At 38.1% G+C, this 26,559-nt stretch overlaps 1 protein-coding gene across 4 annotated transcripts in view; it reads left to right on the top strand.

Moving 5' to 3' along the window:
• The window catches only part of fgf14 (fibroblast growth factor 14), a 99,483-nt gene that overhangs the window by 53,523 nt on the left and 19,401 nt on the right, over positions 1–26,559 (top strand). For 3 of the 4 annotated variants that reach the window (XM_056755480.1, XM_056755481.1, XM_056755482.1), the window contains exons 2-3: positions 15,184–15,294; positions 19,810–19,913. In XM_056755480.1, coding sequence (XP_056611458.1) covers positions 15,184–15,294; positions 19,810–19,913 — 215 coding nt within the window. Of the gene's footprint in view, positions 1–7,125; positions 7,451–15,183; positions 15,295–19,809; positions 19,914–26,559 lie in introns of those variants that run through there. The other variant, XM_056755479.1, reaches the window with a different exon arrangement.

Below are 26,559 nucleotides of genomic sequence, written 5' to 3'. Positions count from 1 at the left end.
TACCCTAAATTAAAATGAGCACATTTAAGATCTTTAGAATAGTGCTGTGGACCAAACTGCGATGAACAAAGTGATCATTCTGGGGGTTTCTCAAGGCTATATGGTGTTTGGCCCGTTTTGTGTACTCTCAGGTCTCTTGGGTTTCCATAGGGAGATTACTTAGCACAGTCATTCCCTCTACTCTCTCATAGGCTTGAAGAAAAGAGGGCTTTCCAGGAAGAGGATCAACTCATTTAAATTCAAAGGCTCTGCCCAGGGTTTCTCGGTTGAACATCGTTTTGCTTTTCTGCTGACGAGACATTTTGAATTTTGCATTCTTAAAACAGGATCAAAGGACAGGCTGAGATGTGAGGGGAATACTTAAGTGTTGTATGTGAAAAAGCACTGTCTTTTAAATTTGACGGCGTCCCTTATTTTGGAGCTCATCCCAACATTTTCCAGTGCGCTGGCAGGATTAATGGTGTGTGAGACGTTGTGTTCTTCCCCGTCATTTAGAGCTATTCACCGTACTATCAATGTTTAGGGGTCAGTGCTGTGGCAAAACTAATGCTGTATTCATCAATGAACCCTGTTTCTTCAGCTCCACTACACTACAGCATAAAACCTTTTATCACAAATTCTTTTTTCGCATTTCTGGTCAGTGCACAGATCGCATCACTATGGATTTTAAGATCGAAAGATAACAGATCAATGGCTGTCACAGAAGGTGTCAAGAATTTTAGACACCATTCCCAAGTCTCACACGTACAGTACATCTCAGACTTGGAGTCAGTCATTAAGGTTTTTACATTATTTAAATATTATGAGAGTAGTGAGGGTTCTTAAAAAGCTCTAGGGTGTTCTGGGTCATTGGAAGATGACTGCTATTCGATTGCTAAGGTGTTTAAGTAATGCCTGGATATGGCTTTGGGCCCATTCTTTAGTGATTTTATGGGATTTTCTTATTACCCCATTTTCACACCCATTATGAAATAAGTCTAATCACAAAGCACACAATTTGAGGTATCAGTCATGTTGTAATCCATAGAGTCAGTGCATTGTTATATCAATTAAACAATTATATTGGGCTATATATACCCCAGTTTATGTACCTATCACACATTAATGACCAGCCATCAATTCAGGTTTATTTGAAACACACACTGAACATTTTTGTTTTGTGTTTTGAAGCAACACTTTAGAACTTTTGCTTACGGCTCCACCATGTGGTTGATGAGAGCAATTGTCTGTAACCAGTGTCATAAATAATGTCGCTGTAAGGTTCCCGTGGGCAGCGCAAAACATGTGGATGTATTTACTAAGCTAATGAAACCTGCAAAAGCAGAAAAGTCATTTGAAAACCATTTCGCACTCTTCCACAGGCAGGGGATGGGCGGGGCTGTGTGTACTGACCAGAACATGGAACTTACAGAGTGTGGTTGTAGCCGTTTCCACCAGACGCGATTTCTTTAAGACTGTAAGGGAAGCTCAGCTTCCCCTATAATTGTCAAAAAATGAATGGTCAAATATATGTACTATTATGTTAACATTTTATTGACAAAAAATGCGTTAAACACGTTCATCTCGAACGAAAACAATTTCGTTCAGAATCAGCTACTTAGGTCGGCTGACTCGATTTCCTTCTCATTCATTCCCGTAGCGTACAGTGCATTACTCTGTTGAAGCCCAGCGTCCATTGACTTCAATGGGGCTGCTTTAAACAGTTTTTTTCAGTGCTTAGAAACAAGACGGTCATTGGATAATGCTGCGATTATGTCCCGCCCACGGACGCTCAGCGTCTCTGGGATGAATGGAGGAGTGGGCTGGCCCGGACTCCGAGCGTCTGCGTGATGATTGGAGGGTCTGTCATCTCTTTTTAATCCACTTTTATGTCCTAAAACGCTCGTTTTTTGGGGTCGACAGCTTATAAAAACGTATTTCTTGTTTTTTTTAGCTTGTTTGCTATACACATTGTCACATATCAGCTTTTAGACATTTTTTTTTTATAAATCATAAATGACAAGGAGGAGGCAGCTTCTCGCAATGCAAAGAGATGGTTGGTGTGGGCGTGGGCGTGGTCTTCAGATTATGACGCGTATCACTCTGTATCTCCATTTCCAACTCAGTCCCATCGCGGATTTTGCATGTGTAGTCGAAAGACAAACTGCTGCAACCTTCATCGTATATTTCACACAATTTCACACCACATTCATTGTTTCAGTTTAACATAATTCCCACATTTCCTCCCGTTGAGTTAAATATATATATATATATATTAGATCGTTTGTTCATTAATTCATATAGTCTGAACTAGCCAGCTAGCAAACTGCACACGATGGCAGACAGTGCTAATATTGTCGACCTGCTTTTGGCAAAGCCATTAGAAAGTCTTCCTTACGAGGAGAAACTTAGAATTAAAGAGCAGGGCAGATCAACACCTAAGATTGATTTAGTGCAAAAGATAGGGAAAAGTAACAGGTCTTTTCAGCTCTCCTGGTATGACAAAGTTAGCTGGCTGACTGGAAGTGCTGTGAAAAAGAAAATGTACTGCTGGCCATGTCTCTTGACATGGGTTACAGAGCATTTTCTTGAAAAGGAACGTAGGGCAGAATTTACATATATGATTATGATTTAGGCCGAAAATGAGCTTCCCCTCTTTAAAAGATCAGCAGCCGCCACTGGTTTCAACTATGAGGCTGCTCAGGTAGCAGCGGGAGTAGAATTCGTCTGTTTAAAAATTGTGACCTACTGATATAATTTTAAAGACCACAAAAACTACAAAGTGCTGTTTTAGGTATTTAGAGTGGATTTTGACAAAATGGATAAAGAATATGTGCTGTTGTTTGTATTCTTACTTAAATTTCATTAGGACACATTTGCCATTCACACCTGAGTAATGAGATCTGTTGTTGATATTTCAATGTCTGGCTAAATGGCAAACCCTCAAGCACACGCAGACTTGTATTGATCTGTTGGATTCTCGTGTTCTTGTCTCATTAATCTAAAATTTGATTTAATACAAGTTCTCCTTCTGGCTTCGAGCTTGATTCAGAGACAAAGAATCAGGCCTTTGAATGTATAATCTCAACACTTAATAACATTTTATATCAATAATAAATAGTCTATTCAATCTTTGTGGACATCACTCTGCCGATGTTGGATAAAAAGGCTTTTTCTAAGGTCTAAATTGACAGTATAATATCAACAGAATTACAATAATATTGACGCGATGTTGTTTATGCAACCCAGATAGCTGTCTATAGATTTACCCTACAGTATAGCAGCATCAGAAAATGAGCGTGAGCGTTTCTCTATAATTATGTCTCATTGTTAATATCCCGTCTAATAATTTGCTCCGAGAGAGAGAGAAATGGCTCTCTTTTATTCACTTACAATTTCTAGTTTTCCTCTTAATCCTGTGATGTGTTTCGTCTAAATCTAGTCTGCTTTATAAGCTTATGCCATTACAATAGACGAAGAGATTTGCAAAACACTGCAGCTATTCTCTGCCATACTTACTGTCTTTAAAGTGGCTTCTGTGTTTTCAGATTCTCAGAACGGACTGGTGACATTCAGAAAGTGGATTAAACCCCTATGTCAACACTAACTAAAAATCATTACTATCTGCTCAATTTAATTAAGCTTTTTCTCCCACCCCAACCGTGTGAAACAATTTGATTTGGAGAAACGAGTGCTAAATCTCTTGTCTCGGTGCATAGTATGATGTTAACTCCAATTTAAACTGCTGTCATCATAGCAGCTAATAAAAACCAGCTGGCCCTTAAGGCTTCCATAGAGACAGGCTTACACTGGCTTGTTTATTTTGTGCGACATATCTCGAAGAAAGATGTTTTTCTTGTGTTCTTCTTTCCCTTTGATATGTGGAAAGCTTTTATATGATGCATGCTATTTTATTTGATGGCATTAACCAGAATGATTTATATGATTCATTCAGCTTTTAGCGAATGTTGATAAAAGACCATGTGCAGGAGGCTGGAGTTGGCTCACATTTATATTTCTGGTAATTAGTTCTACATCAAAAGTACTTCTCTGGAATTACTCATCTGTTACACATCCTATAGTCTTAGTCACCTGCTGGTGATATGATTGCCTTGACATTCAACTCCGGGTAAACTTGTTCATGATGAAATTATTTAATTTTAGCCCACCATTAATTCAAAATGAGCAGTTGATACTTATAGAAGAATTTACGTTAGAAACCACAGAAGTGAATGTCGCATTCAGCGGAGCAACAACTGTCTGGTGCAGACAGTCAGATCTAACTAATAATGTTATCTGTGAGTATAGACCCTATAAATGGGGCCATCATTGACAGCCAGGCAGGGAAATGCGCCGTTACCTCTGTTGAATGTGCAATGGGTTTGCTATGGAGTCTCATACATTTAGAAGGAAAAAGCATGTAGGTATGTGCATACTCTCATGATATTTATTTTTGTTTTTTATATTGTGTGTTGAACTTTATTCAAAACATGCTAATCTTTGACGATTGTTTGCTGTTTGGTCTTATTGTCTTGTGTTTATTGCCATTTAAATGCTTCTTTTTTTAGTATATAAACCTCTGGTCATGTAACACTACCTGCGATAATCTTAAAATATTAGAAAATGGTTCAATGTTGTATGCATACAGTCTTTTCCAGTATATGAGGTTAAATGTTCCAGGTTTATATTTTTATAGTCTGTAGTGTAAGGTACTGTTCTTGTTCGGACTGAAATGCATATGTTAAGTCCCTCATGAACACAGTTTGTCTTTTACGATGACTCTTTTCTTTACTAAATAAATACTCCGCAGTGAATCTTTAATTTTGCCTTTTAATTAATTAGCCCGAATTTTTGTATACATAATGTTTAAAATCATTATTTAAAAATAAAATGAAAGACATCTGTTTTAGACATATATATCTGTTAGACATCTTTGTAAAGCTGTGATGTATGTGTGCTACTCTAAATGGTTTCATAGTTAAGCTGACAGTGTCCGCTGCTGGCGGCTGCGCAAACTGCAGTGACTCTGTCACTGCCAGTAATGCAGTTAGTTTAAGCTCGCAGTGTTTCAGCAATCTGGTTTACCATTCCATTTACCGAATAGCTTTTCTAAGTGTGCACGCTTGATCTTTTTTCATTTTTCTACAACAATTTTGTTTGTAAAACAAGGGTGTATATGTAGTGTTAATATAACTCGATCTGATTGCATGTTTAATATATTCTTGTTTTCATTCTTCATTCATTGCTCAAGCAGTGGCACATCTCCAAATCCCATGCTGGAGCTACAGTTTCATTGTTTTTGAGAAGAAGGGATTGAAAATCCAGCAGGGAATGAAAGACTGAATATTTTATTGCAGCCACAAACAGCAGATGGCCCTCTTGAGTTTTTATTTTTTAAATTCCTCGTCTGTGATTGTGTTTCTCTGGTGATATTAATCTAAATGAGAAAATACTCTGTGTTATTGGTGCATGATATTAAATTGGCATCCCAGCTCTTATCGCAACACTCATTACCATATGATTAAAGAAACAGGCAGCAGATAAGTGTTGGCCTGTGGAAAAAACACAGGAACTCTTCCATACAATGTGACATATAGGTGTGTTTGTCTAAATGCAATGGTGGTTGTAGGAGGACCTCAAAAATGTGGTGGAGGTTGCTGCCAGGTTCGGTTGCAGCCAGTTTCGGTTGCTTGGGCTCAGGTGGGGCGTGCGGGTGGGGTTATGATGCTGAATACAAATTCAGACGTTTAATTTATATGGCAGCACGGAACGATTATTTGTGCACTAAATTATATATTCTTCACATTGTCTAGCGACACTGAACATATATTTTATTGCATAATAGACAGGGGGATATCCATGCATTTGAAACCATAGGTATCATGGCTCATAAATAATCACTAAACATTGAGATGTTTGAGACAGACTTTTCAATTTCATATGAGCAATGTTTGCACACATTTAGAAACAGATCATATATTATTTTCAGCTCGTAAGAGCATTCTTTCCGCTGGGATGTATACGGACAACGGCTGAGATGAAGCGAAGGGTGGGCTTCACGTCTTTAAACGGTGGCAAAGGAGGAGTTTGTCGTTAAGACTTGTTGATGATCTATGAGGCTGAGGCGGCAAGCGCGTGGCCGTTAAGACTTGTTGATGCCGTTGATCTATGAGGCTGAGGCGGGAAGCGCGTGCTCCTCACTCTCTCCATAAGGTTGAAGACGCTCAATGAGCTCGAGCTGGAGGAAGATTTCTTGAATACGTGTCTCCCTTTTTCTTCACCGCCTCATTTCAACTACCTATGCCTCGCATCTTTCGACTCCTGCTTCGGGCGAAGACTTTTTTATATGAGTTTATTTGTTTGTTCGTTCCTGTCACATCGTGTAGACGTCATTCTCACCGGAGTCGGTCGGCGTTACTTACATTTCCCTCTCAGAAGACACTCGGCTTTTAAGAGAGCAAAAACGCATATCATTATTGAAAAATCATCTGACCTAGAACATGGCTGAACGGGGGGCGATCGTCTGAGGAGAACCCTTTGAGAAGTATTTGAATATCAACAAAGAAAAGGCACTGAAACTTACCTCAACTCGTCGTCGTCGTCTCGCCGTCTTTCCTGCCCTAATTCATCCCACGGACTGTCCTCAAGATGACTGAACGTTTGAGCCAAACCGGCGTGGATATGTGGTAAACTTGGCGAATATGTGAGACGTAGGAATATGTGTAGTCGCAGGGCTCCACCTGGGAGAAGAAGGTGGTCGCGTTTCTCCGCTTGACAGCTCAGAAGCGAAAAACGCGTTTGTCTGTTCAGACTCCGGCAGTGGACGTCGCTGTCCAGCGTGCTGAAATTTTCACCTTATTTATTAAAATATCAATAAAGTGACGGGTTTGAAATCCTCTCGAGCGTGAATGAACGGCAGAGTATATGTCCGTGTTATATATTTGGAAGAACCGGGCAACTCACGTGAAAATCATTGTCAGGAAAAAGGTAACCTGTAAACCGTGATACTTCGCGAAGCAATTGATTTGTTTGAAAACTGGAGATCATGTGAAATACGAACAGTTAAGTAATACTTCACCTTTATATTCATCATGCCAATTTGGCGTCTTATATCACCGTTCGTGATGTGTGGATATCTTTGATCGTCATTCGTTTTTATCAAAGGGCAGAGCAAACAAACAGTCGCAAAAATGGGACAATAATTGAGACAGGTCGGGCGGTTTGTTGTTGTTGTCTGTGCTTTGAGTGTAAGGAGTTCAACAGCCTTGTTTTTGAGACATGGCAGCGGCGATTGCCAGCGGTTTGATCCGGCAGAAGAGACAGGCACGGGAGCAGCATATAGACCGACCATCCACCCATAGAAGGAGGAAAAGCCCTAATAAAAATAAAGGGCTTTGCAATGGGAACCTGGTCGACATCTTCTCCAAAGTGCGAATCTTCGGCCTCAGGAAACGCAGACTACGACGACAAGGTGTGGGAAGTTTCGTAAAGCAAACAATAATTGTGCAGATAAGCAGTCTATGCAGGTGCATGCGGTGTTTAATTGCCTTCAGACAACAGATACGCCCACATTTCCATTTCACATCCATATTTTATTTTATAGTCTTGACTAACAAAGATCCTTATGGCATTAATCGTCTGTTTGTTATGATGCATGTCTTGACAAGAATAGTTTAGGATTATAGGGTTTGTATAGGCTATAATTTATATATTTTTTTTAATATTTCTTTGAGAATCAGTTTTTCTGACAGCATTCACATCAGCAAACCTGTCACAAGTGGTTAGGTCAGTATAAAGTCTACGTACACAACTTAAATCTATCTACGTCATATTACTGATATCTTTCATGGAATCATGCTGTTTTCTCCTCAATTTGAAAACTAATATAGCCCATAGATTATATTTAAAGATATGGTTATGATGTGTATTTGGACAAATGATTATGCCTAAATGTCTCACTTTCTCTCTCCCTTTGTTATACCCTTGGGAGGTGTTGATGTTGAATTATTGGCATGTTTCAAGTGCATGCAAGTAAAGCAGCAGGTGCCCAACATGTTGCTGAAAAAATGCTATCAAACGATCAGGAAACTAGGTCCAACAACAGCTAATCTGGAAATGGCAGTGATACAATATTCAGTTTAGATAAGATGATCATAAAATCACACAGTCAGCCCACCAGAAATCAGACAATTTTGGTGCTTTTTGTCAATTATTATTTTATTATTATTAATATTATTAGAAAAATGTAGTGGAGTTTCGAATACTTTTTGTATTATATCTTATTTAGAGATCCAGTAATCCTGTAATCATGCCTATTTGATACACATTATCATAAGAAAAGCATTATGTGTGAAGTTTTATTTAAAATGTTCAGCCCTTATATAAATAAAACTATTAATAATAATAAAAAAAATCAGTCTGATAAAACTAAAATTGAGGTGACAAGTTTGCAAGTGCCGTGGGACCTGTCATAGATGTCCAAAGGGGAATTTTGCACAAATAAGTAGAGAGTAGAAGATGTGTCTGTTGCCAGGAGAATCTGAGAGTGATGAATTAGCCCTGCAATGTCTCTGCTAACATGCACCTGTGACGGCCAAACGGCCATCTTATTACAGATGGCGAACAGCTCATGGCCCCCCTTACACTCCTAGTGTTAACGTTTTAGAAAACAGGTTCTTACAAGGCTTGTAAGTTATCCACCGAGTCTACCCACATTGCCACAATAACCTTTTACACATAGTAATGTGAGATGCATTCAAATAAGGTGTTTTAATCATTCCGTTGCACTCTTTTAAGTCCTGTTGTGTTGCATGAGTTAATTTTGACAAAGAACTCTTGGGATTTACCTCATTAATTTCCCATTGCAGCTCAATTTACAAAATCTTCAGTGAGCATATTTACAGCCTTGAGGGCTCACCAGGGGCAATGTGGTGCTGCGAGGTAGTCTACCCACCCTCCTTGGCACTCTCACTTGTGATGTGTGTGCTTAGGAAAAATAATGGGTTAATTTGTGGTGTTAATTTAGTAGTGGTCACAAGAAGGACACTTTTACTAAATAAAGCAGAGCCATCTATTGTTGGGCAGCCTGGAGCTACAGTCATCTCCATTTTGACATGCAGACAATAGGATTTCCCTCAGAGTATGTAAATGCTGAGACTGAGACATTTTTCCTTGTGACATTATTTAATAAAAAAGCCTTGTTAACATTGAGGGTTTGGATAGCCTTTTTTAAGTATATTCACAATCGTCTTTAGGTTTGTGAAATATCTTAATATCTGGACTGTAATGAATGTCATCTAAATTGATTTGCCAAAAGAAGAGGTACCATTTCCTTCTATATTTTGGGTGCTGGTGTGGACCTTGACCTTGTGATTAAGATGTGGCTGGCACAGCTCCAAAATATATTCAGGGAGCAGTCTTCATATGCGGTATCATATTGACTTAAATTACTTTTTGGACTCTCACGCAGAAAGCTGTTCCAGACTGGGCATAGGCTTGACCACATCATTATAGAGATATGTGTGTGGCATTGATTCATAAAAGGACATTATCATCCTATTAGGATTAGAGACTTCTATGAATGTGTAAACAGCACTAGTGGAAGACCGAAGACAGCCTTTAAGCCGGGTGCATTCTGTGCAATATTTATTTGCCTACTGATGATCAACAAAAATATATTTTTATTTACATTCATGATTTTACCCCTTCAAAATGATTTATCCATCTTTTCCATATCATTTTTTCGCTCGATTTTGTGACATTTATTTTCTTTTGTAGGCCTGGGTTTTTGCAATAGCTAACCTTTCAATTTCTCGTGTAAATGAGGATGTCAGAGTGGACGAGGGATGGTGTTTTAAAACACCCAGTCAATGTTGTCAATTGTCTCCAAAGTCTTATATAAGAAATATAATGTACAATCTAAAATGAATGACACATAAAAGTTCACATGGCATAGTTTGCCTTTGGCTTTTATCCAAGGGTAAGTCATGTTGAATAATCTGACAAGCAACAATTTAAAAGGACAGAAAAAATTGCACAGCGTACATTCTGATTTGTCTGATATGTATGATTTGGGTGCAAACCCAAACGTTTGCTAACCATTGCTATATTAATTTCTGCTACTTTTGATGCTGAACACATAACCTATTTCCAACCAACCATGCTTGATAATATAAATGGTATTATTCAAAAAATATTAGAAGGTTGAGCTGGATATTAATGTCCAAGGCCTTGGAAAGGATCTGAGAAGACATGAAAGGTGTCCTAAAAGGTAATGGAAAAAATCCACATCTTTCATGTATTTAAATTTCAGTGATAAAAAAGAGAGGCTTTCCCTTTGATTGCATCCAGAAAGCCGTAATGTAGCAATTTGTATCCTCTTTCTACAAAGGACATTTCATGACCATGGGACATTATAACGAGGAGATGTTTACCAAAAAATCTTGTCTTATAGTGAGCATTTAGTGAGCTGTAAGACAGTCTGTCGACTGGGCACATTTAAATATTCATTGTCATTTTTTGCTCAGGTATTTATCCACTGTGGAATTTTAATGCTCATTGTCTAGATAAGATTAGTGACATGACAAAGAGTCTTCAGATTTCCTCGCCCCAAGACGTGCTTCAACACGCAGTTTGGCTATTACATGTTGTCCAATTAGAATGTTCAATGGAATGGAAGACCACCAGTGGAGGCTAGTTTTTAAGCTCTCTTTATACTAACTCTCATTAAAATGTCGGGTGAAACTTGCTCACACTCAATTAGCCTTGACTGGAAGTGCCATGCCACTGTGCCTCTTGAGTGCAAGGTGCTGCTTGTTCTTCATTGTGTAAATTACTGAGCTTGATGTCAAGTCACCTTTAATAACCGAATGATTCTCGCTAACACTGTTTTTCCTATTTAGTTCGAACCAACATGATTATTTTAAATTATAGCACACCACAACAAATGATATTCTGCGTTTTACAATATCTATACCGTTAGTGGTGAGTAAATGTAGTGTGGCTTTTTACATATCAAATGGGAAAGTGTACACATTATTTTTGTAATGTATTCTGAAAAGCTTTCTGAAATCTGATGATCAACATCAATGTTTGTGGAGATGTTTATTGAAAAAATGACAATAGCTGTGTCTCCACAGTGACATCAGCAGCATGGATGTGCTTGTAAAAAAGCTGGAAAAGCCCTTTTCCTGTTCCAGAAAGACTATAGTGGGTCAATCACATGTGGTTAAGTCTGCAGCTGGCGCTATGTGCAGTGAGACGTGCCCCCTCCCATCTCCGTCTGTCTTATGATAGCTGCTTCCTTCTCTCGAACACACACAAAAACCGATGCACCTGCTGCTTACCTTTTATCTGCATGAATGTTAATAAAATAATTCATCTTTTTAACCTTTAGTAAAAACATGTACAAAATGTCCACACAATGAGCGGTTTATTGTTATAATGAATAATTGATTACATGTATGCCAATTGATTCTGATTAATTTTACTTTTTTGCCAAAGCAAGCATCAAGCATTATACTTAGCATTTTACATCTTGCATATTTGTGCTATGAAAATGAATGATATCTTGTTTTTTTAGATTGTCGGGATTCTGTTCTAGTACTTACAGAGGAGCTAGGCAAACTCTATATTGTCTTTAGGAGTCTTAAGATGCTGTCTCAGCAGTATCACCGTGTAGGTGGAGGCAGATGTCATAAAGCAGTGCTGTGATTAGCATTCTTTTTGTGTCTCTCCCTTTAAATTTCTCTCCTTCCCTCTTTTGTTCTCTCCTTTGCTCTTTGATTTACTCTCTCCACCTTTGATGTGCCAGTTTTCTCAGCTCTACCCTGGTCTAACTCAGGCAAATCTAGGGCAGCAGGCCAACAGTAAGCAGCAGTATTCTACCCACATCGATATGACAAGGGAGTAATTTGTTTACCCGCCTGGAGATAAGCACAACATGGCTGGTAAAGTGTATCACAAGATACCCTTACAGTCAAATGAGAGTAGGGAAGATTAAACCTGTAAGAAATCCTCAGGTTTTCTAGTCTGTGATTCGAAATTGGTGTCACTCGCATCTATTTTTATGATTACCTCGAGCAGTGTTTACTAAGGCACAGCCTCCCCAGTGTTAAATAATAAATACTCATCTTAGTTTTCTCATATTTCACATCACCGTAGAGCATGCTATTTAAAAGAATTAGTTTACTTACAGTATGGTAAGAAATTAGATTTTTAGGTGAAATTAGCCTTTTGTTTTTGAAAGTATGGAAAGTATGTACTGAGCTTTTACTGTACTTTATAAAACCTCAGAGGTTTTAAAATGAGCTGTACGTTTTTTTACCACTATTTAATTTTTTTCCACAACCATTCACGTAACAGTTTCTGTCTAAAAAGGTCGGTTTCTTGGTCAGTTTGAGTCGCAAAAAGCAACCAATCAGGCGAGTAATTGAATTGGGTTTGGATGTAAATCCTAAGTGCTGCCTTTGAAAGCTCCTCCACCACATGTCAACTGTATTTAGATGGTTTCCAGCAGTGCAAACTGCTGTTCTGCCTTATTGAATATGCCCTACTGTCTAGTTGTGCATGTGCACGCATCTGACATTCCCTTAGCAATACTTTCACAAATAAGTTGGCTTTTTAGTTTACATACTTATTTACATATTCATTTACATATTTAGAGCATGCACTCAAACACAGCATAGAATATTGTTATAGCACTGAGGTTATGTACGAACAGTGATTTGATGTAGTCGCCTGGTTTTAAATAACAAAACAATGTGTAATGCAATGCAATGTGATTGTTTTGATCTAAGGTAGTTGCACGAAACAGACAGGTGTTGTAAATAGCAAAGAATCATTCATGTACACCTACAGTATGAAAGACTGAAATTTCAGTCTCACTCAATGTAAGACATATTTGTAATCATGAGATCATACAGTATTTCCACAGTTCCCTTTGGTTTAGCAATCAGATTATAGTGCCACTCATATTGTTCACCTGCCTGATTACTACACTGATTGTCTGATAAGCTGCCTATTGATATTAACTGGCAATTTGTCGTGCTTGCCAAGTATTACATTTTGGCAAGTTAATCATCCTGCACCAGTTGTGTTATGGGTGTAAACGGTGACTCAAATTATTAAAGTCACTCAGGACAAGTAAACCTCTGATTTAAGATTTTCCCAGTAGATGAAAATCAGACAAAAAAAAAACATAGATTTAAAATGAAAGAGGATCCATAGCAACCAGGTTTTAATACCCTAGCAACAACATGGCAACACACTAAAACATCTCCTAATGCCTTTGCAGCTTTGCTCAAGCATCACAACCACTCACAATACTCCATTATTGCGTTGCTGAGGTAACCATTCCTTCATTTTTTCATAAAAGCAAAAAAAAACAAATGTTGCTTTTCATTGACAATCTGAACCCCTGTGTTTTTCAACCTTTCCACTACAACAATCAGGCTCCATTCTGGTGTAGTATGTACTGTATGTAACACCTACTTTTCACAACCTATTTGGATAACATCAGTTTATCAAGTTACATTTATTCATTTACATCTATTCATTTGGCAGAAACTTCTATCCAAAGCGACTTACAAGATAGCATATTAACATTTTGCCAACATGCTGAACAGTACAGTTAGTTTACAAGGCCACGCTACAAGGGAGGGAATGAACAGCAAAATTTTTTTTAGACACAAGGCATAGACAGTTATTGGTTAGTTAAATAAATGCGGATAGGGTATGTTTTGAGCGTTTTTTTGAAAGTTGTGAAGGATGCTGTAGTTCGGGTGGAGGCTGGCAGTTTATTCCACCACCAGGGAACTGAATGAGTAAAGGTTTTTGCAAGCGATTTGCTGCCTCGCTTTGATGGATCAACCAGGCGACGCTCATTTTCAGACCAAAGAAGACAGGAGGGGATGTAGACCTGGAGCAGTTAGTTGACGTAAAGGGGCGAATTTGCCGTTATCATTCTGAAGGCCAGTTTCAGCGATTTAAACTTCATGCGGGAGGTAACTGGCAGCCAGTGAGAAATCAGAAGGGTTGATACACTGGTTCTTTTAGGCTGATTGACATTTTGACGTTCATCTGCATTCTGGAACATTTGCAAGGGCTTGACAGCATTGGTTGGAGGGCAGACCAGTAGAGAATTGCTGTAGCCCAGTCTTGATATGACCAGAGCTTTCAGTACCTCATAGTTCGAGTGGTCGAACATCCAGGGAGGGGGTATATCCAGAGATGCCCAGTTTGGAGAGAGTGGATAGCAGGATCTGGTGGTACACAGTGTCAAATGCAGCAGAGAGATCAAGCAGAATAAGGACAGATGACAAGGATTTAGCTCTTGCCTTCCGTAGGTTTAGGGGTCAAGTGTTGGTTTCTTGAGTAAAGGTGTATAACAGGGCATGTTTACATGAAGTGGGGGTACCAGTGGTGAAGGAAGTGTTCATAATGTGTGCGAGTTGAGGCAGTAGAGACCTGAGATAGCCTGTAGGAGGTGGGAAGGGATCGGGTCGAGGGAACAGGTAGCAGACAGGTTGGAAAGGAGAATTTTGGAGACATCAGTCTCCGAAAGGGAAGAGAAAGAAGGGAGTTGAGGATAGCAAGGGGTAAGAGAGGGGTCAGGGATGTGTTGAGCAGAGAATTGCCTGCTGATGGTCTCCACTTTATCAGTGAAAAAGTTGGCAAAGTCATCAGCAGTCAGCAAGTTATTGGCGGTGGAGTGGGACAGAGAAGAGAGGAGAAGGTTGAGAAAAGTTGGCGAGGGGTTAATTTATTTTTCAGAAATATTCTGTCTTACTTAGAAATGCATAATTTTATGGAAATAAAATGGGTTACGATTGACATTTTCCACTCAGCACCAGGTCAATATCAATTTTTTAAGCTCAGCTAAAGAGGGCGATGTTGAGACTTTATGTTAATAGTTATACCACTTCCCAATGCACAACAATAAATCATATTTTCATTTCTGATATTTTTGATTGATTTTATCACACCACAGAATGAAGTAACATAAAATGACCACATAACTCAAAGTGTTTGCAAAGATACTGAGTTTTGATACATACATAAAACTGAGATATTATCATGATGGATTACCCTTCTGGATTATCATACCTAGATATCTTTCAATTTATTATGTTACCTGGAGCTGTGTTCATGTATGAGAAGTGCTTTATTTATTCTATGCTGAGTGTTCTGTCTTTCTGTCCACAGATCCCCAGCTCAAGGGTATAGTGACCAGGTTATATTGCAGGCAGGGATACTACTTGCAGATGAACCCAGATGGATCTCTTGATGGGACTAAGGATGACAGTAGTAATTCTTGTGAGTTCTCTCTAATTTCATCATTTTGCTAGATCAATGTCAGGTGACCAAACATCTCGAAGAAGCCAAGACCTGGAGAAGTGTACTGTGGATGCCATTTGTACTAACAATTAAGCACAGATTTAGTATTGCTGCAGTGCATAAACATTTTTTAATGGACATCAATGTGATTTGTGCCTTGACATGAATAAACAGCACGATGGCGAAATGTAGTTTTATGTAGGCTACCGTTAAAACACCAGTTAGAGAACTAAATCTGTTGCTTTCTCCTCAGAATATTGAGAAGTAAGTCTTTTCACAAAAGAATGGAAGAGGCACTTAATTTTTTGAAGAAATATATGTTGGATTTTACTGGGCATTTGTCAAATTTTGTATTAAATATCCTAGCAATTTCCATAGGGAAATTTGGTGTCTTATTACTCTTAATAGATTTTAAAACACCTGTGTTCTAAGTCCTATGTTTTTACAATTAAAACCAGTAAATTTTATTTATACATTTTTTTTAATTGAATAGTAAGTTTTTAAAAGAATTGTTCACTTTAAAATTAAATGATAATTCACTCACCTACACTACATGTCATACAAGCTGTTCGTGTGCTTATTTCTTCTGTCGCAAACAAATTGAGGCTATCAGGAAAACTTTCCAGCGTTCTTATCCATATAATGGACCTCAACGGGGGGCTGTTGAAGTCTACATGTCACCAGCCGATGAATAAGGGTGTTGTCTGGCGAAACAATTAGCCATTTTCCAAGAAAACCAAAAAATGATATACTTTTTATTTTAAACATAAATAAATGGCTTGCACTGTCTCGAAGTGCCTTCATGAAGCGCGTCTATGACTTTACGTACTAAGTAATCACATTGTAAAGGTCACGCAAAGGTAAGTGGAAGTTGCGACCTAGTTTTTACGAGTGTGGAGAAAGAAGTCCATTCAAAAGTTCTTGGATGTTGAATATCATGTTATATGTCTTTATGCAAGATTATTGTTTAAAATGGTCAGTTCATGTGCACATCAGGGATGTTTAAATCTTTTGAAATCTTCGTCACACATGACTTTCCAACATGATTGTGTAACACGGAAGTCGTGGAGGTGCATCACAGAGGCAGTCCAAGCCATGAATTTATGTTTAAAAAGTATATATGTTTTTTTCTTAGAATTTTTTCTTTTTCAATTAAAACATCTTCATGTTTTAATCATTTGCTTCATATTTCTTGTGGAAAATGGCATGATGCCACACTACACTGTTTAAAGTGTTTACAGTTCTACACTTAAAGAGTGAAGTGTGCACAAATGCATATCATTACTTTCACTGCAAACACTTTTAAACACAAGCATAAAATCACGGTTACTGATTCATTTTCCGCAGTTATCACTGTGGCTGATATTGCAGTAGGTTGCTCCCTGGGGAGACATGTGTGAGGTGATAACTCAGGAGGCACTGGTGTATTATTAGACACTACTGGGCCTGTTTTTCAAATACTTCAGGGCAGCTGCTTAATTTGATTTTAATATAAACTGTACTGACAGAGTGACACACTGAGTGCTCACTGTCAGTCACACAGTCTGGGAGGAGATGACACTTGACATTTCTGACAAACACACAACCTACACAAAAGGTCAGGTTTAGAAAGGCATAAAACATTAAACAAAAAAACCATTAGTTACAAAAGAATCCTTGTTTAAACATCAATGGGAACTCAATTAAAAGGCTTCAAATCTTAAATACCGATGAAGAAACTTAGGCCGTATTCACACTTGACTTCTTTTTTTAAGCTGGTAGCGTCTATTTTACATTATAATCCTATTGGGTAAACAATGTTTTTATAAAAAGTCCTGAGTGCTTTTTAAACGCCAGCGCCAGCATCTTTTTCTGGTTTCTTTTCAGGTTGAAAAAAGTTCAACTTTTCTGAAAAAAACACCCTAGGTCAAGCACCTTTTTCACAGTTAAACCAATGACAGAGACCTGTCGTTTCCATAACAACATGTGAAAAATAAAAGGCCGGCTGAAATGCCCATTGGAGCATAGTTTTGTATAAATGTAAGTTAAATTTTTACTTTAAATAACTTCTAATAGTATTTCTAGTGAGAAATTAGTATTCTAGTTTTAAATATATGAAATACGCTCTCTGTTTATAATTCAAATAGACTTCCGTTATGCTGCCTATGACTCCTGACTCTTTAAGCTGCCTTCATGCACAAATGCTATCTTTGAACATTGTTCAACATTATAACCACTACGCTGCAGGCATTTTTTCAACTATAAAAGCGGGATTGTCAACTTTTTTCTAGTCAAAAAAGAAGTCAAGTGTGACCACAGCCTTACTGAATGCATTGCTCTGGGTTTTTAAAACGATTAAAACTGTAAAATTTATAATTGTAAGCATATAAAAACCTATAGATTGCATGTTGAAGATAGAAATGAGCTACAACAATTTTTGAGTTCTCCAGTAAGTGATTAAATGTATATTACTCACAAAATATTACTCACAATTGTTCTGAAACAAAAAGGAATGACGCTGGAAGCATGATGAATTTCAATTTTGTACTTCCCATTAAGAAAAATGCAAAGTCTGTTTTTTTCCTTTGTACGAATCTGTTATGACGCACCCATGGAGCACCTCCAGAAACTCACTTTGATGTAACCATCCCACTTGTATTTTTGCCACAATAGACCGGTCTACCAGAATCCAGATCAGGGTGTTTTTGAAATCATTTTATTCAAGCATCCCGGGAGCTCTGCCAATAACCTGTGAGTTAAAGTGAGTTCATCACACTGTAAATTTAAATCACCCCTTTGGATGCACTTAGTGTCACCAGCTATAGGCTGTTACTACCCTCCAGTACAAACAATGGCCGTTACCTAACAAGACCGAAGAGCTGCTCCAACAACAAAAGATCCATTAAATCGGCCACGCACTGTTTCTGCCTCCAATCGCTAGTCTTCTATGCTCCTGCTTGTAACGCCTGCGCACTGTTGCTGCCCACTGAGCATAAAAACAATTATTCTACATAATCTGTGGCCTCCAATTCAATTTATGTGCATCACCTTTTATGTCTCACACGACTCGCTTTTATACAGTCCGTATAGCCTGTGTTCAGTTTATTAATGATGTTTTGGTAGAGATTTGAAGCCTTTATCAAAACTGTTGGCTAATCGAAGGAGTTTGATAATTCTTTTGTATAATTAAATAAGTAATATCAATTTAATTTATAATTAGCTGTGCTTACTTAGCCAAGCTTACTCAGCTTTTTTTTTTTTTATTAAGTTTTGCGACAAATTAGTAACCCTAACTTTTACAGAAAACACTGTCCACGCCCTTTATTTTACAGAAACGAATGATGCAACAACTTGTTAAAGGTTGAATGGGTGATTTGATAAGGTGCTAACTTTAGCCTGCTAACACTGAAAACATGATCCAACTCTCCGTGCAAATCGCAGTCCAAAGCCACGCCTCCTACAAAACACGTTAACGTGCACAAACCAGAAGCTCTTGGATCAATTCCAATAAAACATGTCTCATTCACCAGTGAGAACATGTTACATTACAAAGTAGGTAACTTTACTACAATAGAGAAAACACCTAAAGTAAACAACAGCTTTAAAATGGGATTAGATGCAGCATAGTTCCGGAACCTCCGGAACACAATCGCGAACAGACCGAGCGGGAAACCCCTGCGGACCATCAGGGACCGGAATGTGTTCACGAATGGAGTTATGCTTTCACCTTTTAGTCAATTTTAGTCGTGGCAATTTTAATCTGGTCTTTCTTTTTGTTCGTCCTTTGCAAGTCCCAATTGCAAACTTGCACACATTTAACAAGGGGAAAATTAGGTTCCAGCTGTTTACCTGCCATTCTCTCGCTGTGTCTGCACGGCGTATGTGACATATGGTGTCTGCGTGAACAGGGTGAGCAGTGGGATGCAAAATACGTTGACTGAAAATGTATACACAACCTATCATTGTATTCAGACCGCAATACTGTAATGATTGGGCGAAAGGTTTTTGGTCCTATACCTTGAACAAACAATATTTATATATAAAAATATCATTTGACCACTTTACTTATTGGTTGCTATCAGGATGTGAAGAGATTTCCAATCAGCATGACAGAAACATTTCTGGACAGGATCCCCCCTTCTGCCTTTAAGAATCTGATTTATGATATTCATCTAGAGAATAATAAAATGGTAACATTTTTTAATCTGACATTCATTTTGAAATAAGGTGTGATGCATTTATAGCCGCAATCTGTAACTTTACCAAATTTGTGAACCATCTTTGTTTAAACCATAAAATTACAGGTTACTTTATTAATCTTTATGTGGGTTGAAGTGACATTTCCCACAAAAATTGGACCTTAGATATATCATTACTGTATGAATGGGGGAAGATAAGAAAACAGTTTGAAGACTGGTTTTTATGTACTTGCTCAACAGTTCGTTTTTATTTTTTAACAAAACAATTACACACACGAGTTTTTGTGTTGTGTTAAGTTCTTGGTTGTCTTTGCAGCGTTGTTCAACCTCATCCCTGTGGGCCTTCGGGTCGTTGCTATTCAGTCTGTGAAGACGGGCTTGTACATCGCCATGAATGGAGAAGGCCATCTGTACACATCGGTAAGAACACTGCATCATTCAGCTTTAACTGTTTCTTTTCATTGAGCTTTAGAATTTTATAAAGAAGTCAGACCTTTCAACAGGTACTCTAAATTCAACAAATGCTGGCCAGCATTGTCTTTCTAATGACTGATGACAATAATGGTGACCAGTAATGCTCTTAAAAGCTCTTTTTAACCTGTCTTTTACCTGCACAGCTAAAGATGCTGTACTATAATAGGCATGGAAATACATACACACATAAATTGAGTAAAATAGCTCATTTTGATTACCATGTATTTTTTATTTATACTTTTTTTGTTATTTCATAATGAATGAATTCTAAATATATTTTTTAAACTCTTCTATGAACTCATCCACCATTTTAAATGAAAGGTTTTACAGAGCTTATTGAATTGCATTTCGGCATTGCCTTTACTGTGAAGGCGATGGTGCTTTGGAATTTAGTCAAAACATTTTGAAGATGTAAAATTATGTCTAGGTAGGCAGTTCAGTAGGTTCTGGAACAGGTTTTGGCTGAAATGTACCATAGATAACATAGAGGCGTCATGACTTGATCTTAAAGACGCACATCATCTGCAATCCACCCACTTTCACTCTTTTATATCAGTCAGTAGTCCTGTCTCAGATGACTCTCACATCAGTCAAGGCTCAAAGCTAATTCTCACTTTATATTCCTTAAGCTTAGATCCATCCGAAGAGGTTTTCTTACTGCAGGTAAAAGATGAGTCATTGTGACCGACATTTTGAGAACATCTCACGATCCTTTATTTCATTGAGTTTAAATTGATATCGCGTTCATAAGAAGTTGTGCTATTTGTGTAGATAGGGATAGCTCAGTAAGTATATTTATGTAGAATTCATTATAGAGCTATGATATAAAATGGAGCATGTCTTATAGAATTGCATTATTTATAGAATGGCCTAATATACTCTTCCTCTCTGGTGCTGGATATCTTTGATATTTTGACATACATTTGTACCATAGTAAACTAATCAAACATAATTATGTGAGACATTTAAACTTAACACTAGTAGATAACACACTACAAAGAGAATATAAAACAACACATATATACATTACACAGGTGTTTTTGGTTTTTGAATGGTGCTAATATTGTCAGGACGTGTTGATAGACAGCAGCACTTTTCCTTGTTAACAAGCTGAAAGCTGTAATGTTCAGCCACAGCTGACCCAGCATATTTCATTGGGGAGCCTTGCACAGTGACAGTCTTTCTCAGGTCTAATGGTCTTACTAATCAACTCTACGGATGTGCCCACACACTCTAACAGCTTTCCATCATGGCTTCTTTTCTCCTCTGTCTCTTCCTGTGTGAATGACTCAGGTAATGGCAGAGAAATCTGCCCTCTTTTTTCTCTGTCTGCTCTCTGAGGTTCGTACATTCATTTGTCATTTTTCCTCGCTTCTACGAGAATGTGCAGTTATTATCCGACCCTTCGACCATTAGGGGCCATTTCTCGTTAGAGGGAGAAATAAGTGCACTTATCCCACAGATGCCCTCTGATTTTTATTTAAAATGACATTTAATGCTAGCACTACAGCAAATATGAGTTTAACATTTAGTTTTAGCCGATCCGGTTACTTTAAAACATCACTTAATAGAGTTAATAGCTTTTATATTGATGTGAGCATAAGCGGAAGTTTAAATGTTCAGGGGGAGCTTGTTCATCGGAAAATGTCAGTCATAAAGACCACTTTTATTTCATTACTTTTACTAATTCACATTTTTTGGCGTTTTAAATAATGCTTTGCAATAAGGGTTCATTTGTTAACATTGGTTAATGCATTAGCTAACACGAACAAATGTGCAATATATTTTTGCAAAGTTGAAGTTGCTACAAATGCTTAAAAATGTCTTATTGTAAATTCCTTAATTTTTGTAAAAACACTTTTGAATGAGATTTTTATGAGTTGTACCCTATACCACTATGCAAAAAAGACCACCATGAGATTTAATAATATTTTAAAAGGTTACCACGATTTATGGATGCAGGACAACTTCAGGTGGCTAAAATGAAGCTAATTTTGTGTCCGTTTCTGTGACATTTTTTATCGTCTGACAAATGAATTGCATTTATTATGTACGATCAATCATCACTCATTTGCCTTCATCAGTCAACACGAATGAAAGCTTAGTGACCGCCCTTTTTATTAGTTGTTCTTCATTTTGCCATTGAGTCAGATTCAAAGAATACAAGAGTCATGTTGAATAGAGCAGAATTCCATTTAGAAGCTCTTGCACTGCATCCCCGTCTTTTGTCTGCCGAGCCTTTTTTATAAAGCGCTAGAGTACAAGTGACCCGATAGTATCGAAATTTTCGGGAGTCTCGGCACAATGGACTCAATCCTGGGAGAGAAGAAAGACTTCAATAAACTTCCATTTTTCAATCCTCCTCTTTTGTTCAAAAGGCCCAAGCTCTGCTCTCATCTCGACTGCTGATGTTCATAGGCTGATTCTTCTGCTGGAATAATATTCAAGCTTCGTTTTTGGTTGGCGGCAGGTGTGACAGTCATGTGGTTATATATTGTAAATACAAAACAAACATGTTTTTAATGCCCATTTAAGAGAATGAGAAATTCACACAGTTTATCTTCAGCTTTTTGTGACATGTTGGCTCTGTTTAATGGTGTTTTTATTTTCTTCAGATGAGACGGTTCTATAGCTTTATCACCTGCTAGACTTAGTAATGATGCCTTTTATGAGTCAGATTGACCTTTCACATATTGAGACTGGTCTCTGTATACTTACTTCCCTTTGGTGCTTATGTAGTTTGTATTGCTCCAAGTAGTTGCTCATAGTTGTAAATTCACTTTGTAGAGATATGTATATGTAAATGAATAATGTTTCCCTACAGAAATCTTGCACAGTGCCAGTGGCATGACGGGGGGTTATAAAACCATGCATATCTTTCCTCATCTCCTACTTTGAGTTTGTCGCATGTCAGGATTCCTTCTAGAGTACACAAATATGTTGGTTTAGATAAGAAATTGTCTTTTCAGAGCATATTTTTGAGCTCTGGTCTCATATCTAATCTGAGGTTTCACATAACCTGTCAGAGATAAGCAGCCGCCCAATCCCTGCCATGCCACTGACGGACACAGTAGGATTAGCAGCATAGCCCAAACAAATAAAATACCTCACCACCAACCCATCTTTAAAACCATACTGGGCTTATTTCTACATTATATGGTCAGAAGGACAGCACGTGGACACCGTCTGGAAACATTTGTCCTCACGTGAATCACTGCCATATTTAAACCTATTAGGGAGGAATGGTTGTCCACATACGTTTGGCCATGTGGAGTTTAATAAGGACACCCAGATACTCTACTTTGTTTTGTTACTTTAAACATGGAACCAAAATCCCTGCAATCTCTGGGGAATATGCAGTAAGGTTGACCAACATGTGCTATCTGACTTTAGGGAAAACGGAGGGAGAAATCAGGGACTGGTGAAAATCTGCATGCATTAGTGAACAATAAGGTCAAATCTACAAGCTGGCTACATACTAGGACGAGCTACATAGGCTACAGTCTGCTAAGCTAAATATTGCAATAATTACATTTTTCTATTATACAGTAGATATAGTTATATCTACAATTTTCATTTGCATTACATTTATTAATTTAGCAGACAATTTTATCCATAGCAACTCAAATAAGAGTGCATTTAACATTTTGCCGATGCATCCATGTATATCTGTTCAGACAATGCCATTCTGAATACCTCTCAGACCCTTTTGTAACATTCCTAAGGGTCACAGCAGGACAGGATGTGCTGTAAGTATTTCTTCACTTATATTACTGGCAGTAGTGTATACAGTATATAGCAAAGATCAGACTAGCTCGCCCAGGAATGAAGCAATCATTTAAAGCTGGATAGAATGTTGGGAAAAAAGGGTTTCTTGTGAAAGCCCAATCGCACAGTTAATGGAGCCCTACCAGTGAGATGGAGCTTGGCACACTGATAAAGTCTCCCTCTGCCAGCTTGTGCAGCGGAAAAGAGGTCTTATTTAGAAATACATAGGGAAAGCAAGGTCAGGTGACTAATGGAGTCAAAAGCAATTTTACTGTCACGCAACATCTAAATGGATTCCTTTGCACGCTCCAAACAGTGGCATTATAGCAGTGTCGGTTTAGTCGTCTGAACATATATTCAGGCAAGTTTTGCCACTTTTTGAAATAAGACAAATAATTGTCATCTGGTTTCAATCATGTACTTTGTGAGTTTTAGAACAGAAGCTGTGAACACAAATTGGCTTGATGTACCGAAGCATACAGTTGTGTGCATTATTTATAGCTTTCTGTTTATATGCTTCCTTAGTTTTCCAGAGCAGGCCTGACATTTCTCAGAGGAATTTGTCATAAATGTTCAAATAGATTATCCTCATTGTCCTACTGTTTGCATTTCCCAAATGTCCGTTCTTGTATATCTACCTGTTCAACTGTTTAGAATTGCGGCTTAGTCAAGCATGCAGGCAGCCTCTCGATGAGCTATAAATTCTCATGAGAATTTATGAGTATGAAGCAAACCTCACACTGCTGGAAGACCAACAAGACTGAGAAACCGGTTGGATGTGATAAACATCACTTGGTCACTGGTGGGTACAACTAGTAGCCTTGCATATATTTAAGTTTGACTCGCTCTGTGTCATCCCTAAGATTGGAAGCTGTCCACCAGAAAAGAGCAAGAATATTGATTTCCTCTGTGAATTCCTCACCGGTTTTCCTCTGTGGAGTGGGACATTCAGCCATGATGGAGAGCGGTAACCCTACATTGATCCTCAGCTGAAAGGGAGGGCTGGAGTTATGTCAGGTCACTTTGTAAAATCTGCCTATGTCTTCATAAAAAGGATGTCGCAGGGCCTGTGTTTGGAGCCATGCATCATGTGCATCTGACAGATAATCTGAATGCAACAGAGTGGAAAGAACAGAGTATTGATTAGAGAAAAGGAAACAGTGTGAGAGGTGGAGAATTTTGCTTGATGGCTCTGAAGGGGAGGCTTTGGGTTTGTCGGAGGGGTTCATTTAAAGGGAGAGTTCACCCAAAAATGAAAATTCTGTCTTCATATACTCACCCTCAAGTTGTTCCAAATGTGTATGAATTTCTTGTTCTGATGAGCACAGAGAAAGATATTTGGATGAATGCTTTTAACCAAACAGTTCTTGGCCACCATTGACTACCATAGTAGGAAAAAGTACTTTGTAAAATTCTTTGTTCTGTTTAACACAAAAGAAGATATTTTGAAGAATGTAGAAAAGCGAACAGTTCTGGTGGCCAAGAACTGCTTGGATGTCTGCATTGTGGGCAGTTTTCATTTTGTTGTAATTTTTCAGAATCAAACCTAATTCTGTCTGCTGCAGTCATTCACTGATACAGCGTTTAGTATATTTAGAACAATTCATATTTTTGTGATCAATACTTTGACTGCCTAATTAATATGAATGGTCAAAATAACAGTAATGGAATAAGGTTACTGTTACACAGGAAATATTCTGTCTGGAGAGGAAGCTATGGGCTCTGTGCATGCAAGACTTCCGCGTATCACGGTCAGAACCCTAGACAGTTTACGGTTGGTTAGACTTAAAGAAATGGAAAATTAGAAAATAGTTAAATTTAGCAGATGCAGTACATAATTTGTCCATTTCTCTCTGCTTTAAGTCTCCCCAATTGGAAACTGCCTAGGGTTCTGACCGTGAAACGTGGAAGTCACGCATGCATAGAGCCCATTGCTAACCCGGCAACCCACTTGCTCACGGCAATACATGGACACTTCCTAAGACTTGGTCAAAAATGCAGTGCTTTTTAGTTGCAGAGCTTCAAATTGGATTCTCATTTCCAAAGTACTTCAGAGAACTTTTCACAATCCAATGCGTGTATCAATAAAATAACTGCTTTTCAAGCATTCTCATTTATCTTCTCCGTGTACACATCAAATCAGAATGCTCTGAATTTCTTCCCAGTGGGGAGCATTGATGAGCCTGTAGTATTTGTAGAACACATGATCAGACTGTGGAGCACAAAAATGTGCATTCAGCGTGATTCATTAGCGGAATAGCTTTGATCTCAATAGAGTATTGATACCATTATCCCTTACAGTTTACAGTTTAGATACTCGTGGCCTCATTTCCATAAGGCACTTCCATTTGATTCCAGCAGATTCCAATTTGCTCTGCACTCATCGACTTAAGTGCTATCAATATGCAAACACTTAAGGCTATTAACTGTTCAGTGCCCTGTAAGTTTATCATAATCATGTGACAAAAAGATACAAAGTCTTGCTTTTGGTTTGCAAACCGCATATGCGTCGTCATTCCATATGCAATGATGACGGCACATAATAGGATTTAGCCGTATACATGACATTTGTATGCATATTGTAATACAGCCTAAAGCATCTTTTTCATTTTTCAGCCCAAGTCATTTCTGCATCCGCATGCACGTTAATTAGGTTTTAAAAAGATCCTAATGTCACCAAGTCTTCCATAAATCTTCATCACACATGATGCATTGTTTTCACAGGGGCAACCCTTAAGACATACTTCATACAATGCCCATTGTTCCTACAAACCTCATTTACATTACACTAGTATACACTGTAAGTATATAAAAATCCACATTC

Source organism: Triplophysa dalaica, chromosome 8, assembly GCF_015846415.1.
Source record: "Triplophysa dalaica isolate WHDGS20190420 chromosome 8, ASM1584641v1, whole genome shotgun sequence".
Lineage (NCBI taxonomy): Eukaryota > Metazoa > Chordata > Actinopteri > Cypriniformes > Nemacheilidae > Triplophysa > Triplophysa dalaica.
Note: the sequence above shows the minus strand (reverse complement) of the source record. Positions and strands in the feature narration are given on the sequence as shown.